At 48.0% G+C, this 7453-nt stretch overlaps 1 protein-coding gene across 1 annotated transcript in view; it reads right to left on the bottom strand.

The window, feature by feature from the left end:
- Positions 1-4421, bottom strand: part of ETV5 (ETS variant transcription factor 5) — a 58126-nt gene extending 53705 nt beyond the window's left edge. Inside the window, exons 1-5 of the mRNA XM_032338320.1 lie at positions 4231-4421; positions 811-929; positions 592-679; positions 412-459; positions 268-318 (exon numbers count right to left, since the gene is read on the bottom strand). Coding sequence (XP_032194211.1) covers positions 268-318; positions 412-459; positions 592-679; positions 811-855 — 232 coding nt within the window. The 5' untranslated portion in view covers positions 856-929; positions 4231-4421. The remainder of the gene's footprint in view (positions 1-267; positions 319-411; positions 460-591; positions 680-810; positions 930-4230) is intronic.
- Positions 4422-7453: the final 3032 nt, after the last annotated feature.

The following is a 7453-nucleotide window of genomic DNA, read 5'->3' as shown; positions in this document are numbered from 1 at the left end:
AGGCTTGCAATATTCTTAGGCAAAAAGAAATTTAGGTGAAATTATGTTCAGTAAATCTTACCTGCAAAGGAATAAAAGCATTTTAGAAATAACTCCAATAAGGAACGAAACAAAAGTTTTGGGGGTTAACTCTGAATTATTAAAGGAAACTAAATGCATCCCACCGTCCAAATACGCTGGCAATGGCTGAAAAGAGTCTTCCAGACATGGATGTTCCCAGACCAAACGTTTTCGGAACAAACGTGCCACCCCCAGAAAGGTACTTACAGTTATCAGACTGGAAATCTGGGACAAATTGTTCATCATCAGGAACTTGTGCTGGAAAAGAGATTTTTATTTTAGACCTTTAAGTTTTATTACAAAGCACAGCGAAATGTTTTATATGGAAAATCGGACAGCCAAGAAACTTGCCTTCAGCTAACCAAGCCTCTTGAAGTTGACTGAGATCCTGAAACAACTCTGGAATTGAAAACAGAAGACACCAGAATGAGAACTCCTGTGCTGGGGAGAACAGGGAGGGTGAGTCTACATGTGGCTCTCACAGGGGACCATTTGAAGAAGCCACAGACCAAAGGGAAAAAGCTTCGCTACCTTCAGAATCATGGGCCAGATCCGTGTCCAAAAACTTCCTCTTTCTGTCAATCACAGGCCGTCCTCTACATTCCTCTGATCGAGATTTCTGAAAGAGGCCAAGACACGGTAAAGGCTCAAGGGTAATAAAGGGGTCAAAGGGGATTGTGCTACTAAACCAATGAGAAGACTCATATTCAAAGAGAGAGAACAAAACAAACCAAAGCCACATCAACTTACCCCTGGGACCATAAAAGGGACTTGCTGATCATAAAACCCATCCATGGTGTTTCCAATGCCTCGAATATCACTTTGAAAGGTTTCAGCATTGAGTACTTTCTGGGGGGAAAGGGGTCCTCCTGTAATAGGAATTTGGGAGATTTTAACTGAGAGGGGGAAAAGGAGAAATGAAGTAATTTTTACTGCTCTTTTTGTAGGGCCTGTGCAAAATCACTACCTTTCTCTGAGGTACTTAAAGCCCAGTCAGGGTGTAAGATTTACAGACTAAAGGTGTGCCTGATTAAGGGCATCATAAGTTCACAGTGTACTTAGTGTCAATCCATTTACCTAGCTGTCCTTCCCCCTCTCTCTAATCATTAACATCATAAGTTTGTTACTGTCTGTTCCCTATAAAAACCAAAACCAAAACTTGTTCTTGTCATTATAAAAGGGTGATTTCAAGTTTCTCTCCAATAGAAGATTCTCTAGGGCATTTATAATGTTAGGTCTTTTTTTTTTTTTTTTAAAGAGATAATTTAATTTTTGATAGTACAGTGACAGGAAGTAGAAAAATGGGTTTAAGCCTTCCAAATTATTGGCAATTAAAAATTTGACATACATAGTGTTTCTAAAAGTAGTTTGTAGGTCAGTGATAAGATACCATATATAGTTCCAGGCATATATTGATCAGAGATATACTAATCTTCACACAACACTCTTTTAAATCCTAATTCTTCTGTTCAAACAGATCTAGTGTCTGTAATGTCACAAATATTCCTATGGCAACTTACAGAGATTATCTGTGATATCACCAACTTCTAAAATAAATAAAATAGCCATGAAAAGTAATGAATCAAGGAAACTAAATTCCAACACACAGATTTTAAATATATCTCTACCAGAGATCTTAAATAAGCATTAAAAGCAAAAGATCCATGTACAGAAAATTCAGTTTGTTTCTTAGAGTGAAGTAAATTTTCCCCAAACTTGCAAAAAAATATTAAAACTTAATTCAGCACTGTCAAGTCTTGGGCCTGGGAAGACAGGTTGAAGGTCAATATGGAAAGGAGGGAAAGTTTTCTTTTTTCTTTTCTTTTTTTTTTTAAAGATTTTATTTATTTATTTGACCAACAGAGATCACAAGTAGGTAGAGTGGCAGGCAGAGAGAGACGGGGGAAGCAGGCTCCCTGCTGAGCAGAGAGCCAATCTCAGGTCCATCCCAGGACCCTGAGATCATGACCTGAGCCAAAGGCAGAGGCTTAACCCACTGAGCCACCCAGGCGCCCCAGGAGGGAACGTTTTCTAATTTCAGAGGAATAAATAACAATTTTAGGAAGGTACCACCTTTGTTTCATTCTCCAAATAGAAATGCGGTTAAATCAACAAAATGGAGAAAACAGTAATTTCATTTACGCAGCTCTAAACAAAGCAAAATGTTTGCAGATAATTCTTTTGTTTACCTTGTGTACAAATTTTAAATAGGGAACTTTCTCTCAGTGGGCAATTCCACACAACTTGTTTTTCTTAAGTGAGCAGGATACAAGAAAACCCTTCATGGTCCTCTCAGCACTCTGGCCCAACTACTCAGAAATTTTCAAAGTCAAAGAGAAAGAGGGAGAGGAGCAAAACTGTACACAGTCCATAATTTCCTAGAAAAACACTCCCGCTGGCATGCCTGCATGCCTTCCAAACAGCGCTAAACGTTCCGAATAAAGCCTCTTTCTCAAATGTCACTAACCCATACACAAAATCTGAGAAACGTCGGCAGTGAGTTGAGGGCCATGAAAATGAGTCCTCTGTAGACTTCAAAATCTGTCAGATTAAATCGTGACCTTAGAATTTATGTCAGTGTCTACAGGGGAAAAGGCACAACGGAGAAGAGATCGGAGAGGGACATATTTCCGAGTCTCACGATGAAATACGTTGCAAGATACTTCACTACGAAGAGCAATAATACCATTTTAAAAAATGAAATAAAAGAAAGAAGCTGCCATAAGCGAACCAGGGAGGGGCATCGAGAATTTTTAAAGCAGCTCTCAGAGTTCAAGGGCTAGGAAAATCTTGTTCGAAGTATAATTTTTTGTAAAGCCTTAGGGGAGTTTAAACCACTTCCTTTGTGGTCCCCCCTTCCCGGTGCCCCCAGGAAAACTTTAACACGGCGCAGCGGCGAGATCGAGGCCCCTCCCCCGCGGCGCGCAGCGGGCCTGGTTTTATGAATGGAAGAGCGAGCCGCGGCCGCCACATCAGGTAAAGGCTGTAACTGGATCCCTCGCGCTGGGCCCCATTCACAAAACAAGACACACTTCCACCCAATTCCCAGCCTTCCCCATTCATGAAAACTCCTTTGGATGAGCCCCCGCCCCCACTTCCAACGCACGCCCAGCCTCCGACGCAGGCCCCTCACCCCCAGCGATTTAGGAAGAAAGCTCAATGCTTCATTCACAAAAAGGGAAAGGAAAAAAAAAAAAAAAAAGCCGCAGGGAGCAGCGAGCCAACGAAAGAAACCCGCTTCATTCATAAAGTCATCCACATTCATAAAACCGAGCCGCGGCGCCCGGCGCTACCAACCACCCGCAACGGCCCCCCGGCCCCAGACCCCCAAACATCCAAACAGCTCTTCTTGGCACTCCTCCTCAGCCAGGAGTTCGGTTCCCCCCAGAGGTCTCCTCTCCTCTGAAAATGCGGACAGATCCCTAATCCAGCGAGAGGCTCCAGCATCTCTCCACCCCCAACCCGCACCCGCTCCCCCCCCCCCACTATCCTCAGGCCGCTGCACTGATGCTCCCCGATTTCTCGAGAAACGCGATGCAGCCTGACGCCCTCAGGCTGCTGGGGGTGGGAGTTGGGGGACTGAGTGTCCACTTTCCACAATCTGAAACTTGCAAGGCCTGCATAAGTTCCTGGCCAACCCTCAAACCCTCAGGCTGCACATGCCTGTGTCATTTAACCCTTCCTGGTACTTTGGGGGGCATCACCTCTCAAATATTCCCCTTCAAGCTGCTTCCCGCCCCCTCCTCCCCACCAGAAAAGCTTCGCCGGGCGTCTCTTCTCGCGAGCCTCCAAGTCTTCTCCGGGCTCTCAGACCTCCAGAGATTGTAAAGCCCCGCAACTCAGCGTCCCTCCCCCGCCCATCCCCACCCGAGAGCCCCAGCACCTCGCGCCCGGGCGCGCCTCCTCGCGACGTGCGGAAACCCGCTCTCCGAACGCTCCGGAACCGTTAGCCACCCCCACCCTACGCCTCCCAAGAACCGAACCGAAGCGAGCCACGGGAGGAGGGGGCAGCCCGCTCGGGGGTGGGGGTGGAGAGCTCAGTCCAGATAGAAAGTACACCCGGACTTTGAAGATTCTGAATCAGCCAGTGAATTCTCGCCAGCTCGGCCCTTCGGACCCGTTACTGGACACCCCCTTCGATGCCCCCCTGCTTCCTCGACGCCCCCTCACCTGAGGCAGCCGCTCTCCTCCCGTTGCAGCGGCCCCGGGGCGCAGGCGCGCTCACGCACGCGCGCACCGGGCCTGGGCGCCTGGGCGAATGGCTGGGCCGAACCGCTCCGGGGACGCTGAACCGCTCTGCGCACCAGCGGCTGGACTCTGCGCCGCAGCTGCCAACCAGGCTGGAGCGCTGGCCCGGCCCCCCGGGGCGTGCTGCTCCGCCTGCCGCCATTGGCCAGCAGTCCTAGCTCAGCATGGTTCTCATTGGTCCGAGGCAGCTCCTCCGCCTGTCTATCACGTCTTGTTTACCCTCTCTGCGGGCAAATCCAGCCAAGCCGCCCCATCAACTACAGCCCCCATTGGTCAATAACGCGTCCCTCTCCGCCCCCTCAGGGGTCTGTTTTACATAATTTATGCACCGGGGGCCATTGGCCAATCAGCACAGGCTTGTTTATATAATGAATGTAAGGACGTTTTTCATTCATAAAAAACGCGACCTGAGGGGGAAGCTTAGCTGAGTCAGTGAAGCACTTAAAGGGGACGAAGCCGCGAAGAGTCGCGTTTACTTCCCTCCTTACAGCTCTCCCAACTTTTCACCGAGGCTTGGCTCTTCCCACGTCTCCATTCACCCCTGCTTCTCGCCCCCAACCCCCGCCCCGCAAGGCCACTGCTAGGATGGGCCACTGGGCGCCCTACGTTCGCAGCTGCAGCACCAAGCAAAGTTATCATTTTAGAATTCAGGCGAGAGAAATTCGTCATTCCACCCAGAAAGAAACTCGCTGACCGACCTGGGCGTTTGGCCCACAGAAACACAGAAAACGGAAACCAAGCCCTCTAATCTTAGGTACCTTTAAGAAAGGCCTTAATTTCTTTTAACCAGGTTTCCAGTGGGGAGAAATAAGCAGTATCTCCCTTTAAAATCTGAGCTCTCAAACAGATTTTAGTTACTATTTTATTCTGGCAAGGCCTAAGGCCCAAACAAATTCCGTTTGCTCCCCCTGTTTAATTGCAGTTTACAACGTCCGCCAGAGTGGGTTCTGGACCCGAGATGAGATGAGAGAGGGTCGGAGCTCAAAGAAATCCTCTCCGGGGATGGCACTTATCAGTCAACCTACCTAGAAACGTAAATCCCTCCGAAACCGGCCTGCAGAGTTAGACCGCCTGCTTCCCTTCCGGGACTGCTTGTTTTCCATTTAAGTATTGAATGCAAGATGGTGCATTTGCGAATTAGATCCCGTGCAGCTGGGAACGGCGAGAAGCTACTCTGCCTGCCAAACGATCGGGCACTAACTGCAATTGCTGAGATTCTTAACAGGGTGTTCCAGGAAACAAATAAATAAGCAATTCTCTCCCCACTCTGCTCCCTCTACCCCCTTCTGTGAAGGCGGGGCAGCTCTCTGCTCTCCCCCAGGATGCTGGGGTGCCCTGCCATTCACCCCGTGTGCCCGTGGAAGGGAGGAAAAACATCAAATGTTAGAGGAGAGCCCCTCCCCCAGTGAAGGGGGTCCCAGGGTAGCCAACTGTGGGGCTGCCACCACCCCTGCCTGGGGAATGCAATATGGATTTTTAGGGGGGAAATTTTTTTTAAGTCAAAATTTGCCCACCTTCTTTTCTGTTTCTAGTTGTGTATCTTAAAGAGAGAAGCCACTTGTTTTGTCATTTATAGCCCAAGAAATGTTAGGGTACACCAAAGGAAACTGGAGTACACTGCTTGAGTCCTGGACCCAGCACTGGTCCCGTGAGAGCTATTAGTTCTGCAAGATACTTGGGGGTAGCACAAGTTGATGGGTGGGAAGGTGCTCTGAACTTTCAACAAGCAGTTCCATGATATTTGATTTTCCAATAGAGTATTTTGCTTCTGACCCCAGCTCAAGGACAGTTTTTCCCTTAGAACCTCTATTCATTGCCAGGTAATGCTATTTCTGTTTGGTGGATGGAGGTTTTACCCCACTCCTGTGCTGCCACTGCGTTGCTAACTGCCCTGAGGGCCTTTTCTCTTCAGCTAGACTCCCCGCCCAGATTAGCTCTACATCCACTGCTCTAAGGCAGGCAGGCTCCAGAGACCCTATGTGGGAAAAATTGCATGTGTCTCAGTTGATCAGCAAATCACCAGGAAATATCATTTGAACCCCAAATAGTAGAGGACAGAACTGGCTGATGTCACAGGGAAGCAGATATTAGCTTGGTGTAGTATGAGGCAGGACTTTGGGATGTCTGGAGTGGCTCAGTGAAGGGACTGGGGTGGGGGGGATGCAGATAGATGCTTGCAGGGAATTGTTCTAGCTCTAAGAGTCTATGATTCTGGAATTTGGAGCTTGGGTTGAACAGGGAGGTCCTTGGGGGCCCAGGCCCCATAGCTATAGTGTGAAACATGATGGTGTAACTCATCGTGACCGACTTTGGCAGGCTGACTCCTGGGCCCAGAGTTGGTTCCTTTTTGTTTAGCATTTCTGATGTCTTTTCTCCATACCTATTCCTCCTTTCCATCTGTTTCTCCTTCTTGGCGACTTTTGCCCTCTGCTGCCATCCCCATTTTACTCCCCATCTTCTCCTGTTATCTGTACTTTATAAGAGTTTCTTTACTCTTAGGGGCCACCTGGGTGGCTCAGTCAGTTAAGGCTTTTGATCTTGGCTCAGGTCATGTTCTCAGTGTGGTGGGATTGAGCCCCGCATTGGGCCCGTGCTTAGGGCAGAGTCTGCTTGTGCCTCTCCCTCTGCTCCTCACCACCCTCTACTTGCTTTCTCTCTCAAATAAATAAAGAAAATCTTAAAAAAAAAAAAAGAGGTGTCAGTATTTAGAAGTTCTTTGTCTAATGAACAGACATTTCTGCAAAGAAGACATCCAGATGGCCAACAGACACATGAAAAAGTGCTCCACATCACTTAGCATCAGGGAAATACAAATCAAAACCACAATGAGATACCACCTCACACCAGTCAGAATGGCTAAAATTAACAAGTCAGGAAACGACAGATGCTGGCGAGGATGTGGAGAAAGGGAAACCCTCCCATGCTGTTGGTGGGAATGCAAGCTGGTACAACCATTCTGGAAAACAGTATGGAGGTTCCTCAAAAAGATGAAAATAGAGCTGCCCTACGACCCAGCAATTGCACTACTAGGTATTTACCCTAAAGATACAAAAGTGGTGATCCGAAGGGGCACGTGCACCCGAATGTTTATAGCAGCAATGTCCACAATAGCTGAACTATGGAAAGAACCTAGATGTCCATCAAC

This window comes from Mustela erminea, chromosome 1 (assembly GCF_009829155.1).
Source record: "Mustela erminea isolate mMusErm1 chromosome 1, mMusErm1.Pri, whole genome shotgun sequence".
NCBI lineage: Eukaryota > Metazoa > Chordata > Mammalia > Carnivora > Mustelidae > Mustela > Mustela erminea.
Note: the sequence above shows the minus strand (reverse complement) of the source record. Positions and strands in the feature narration are given on the sequence as shown.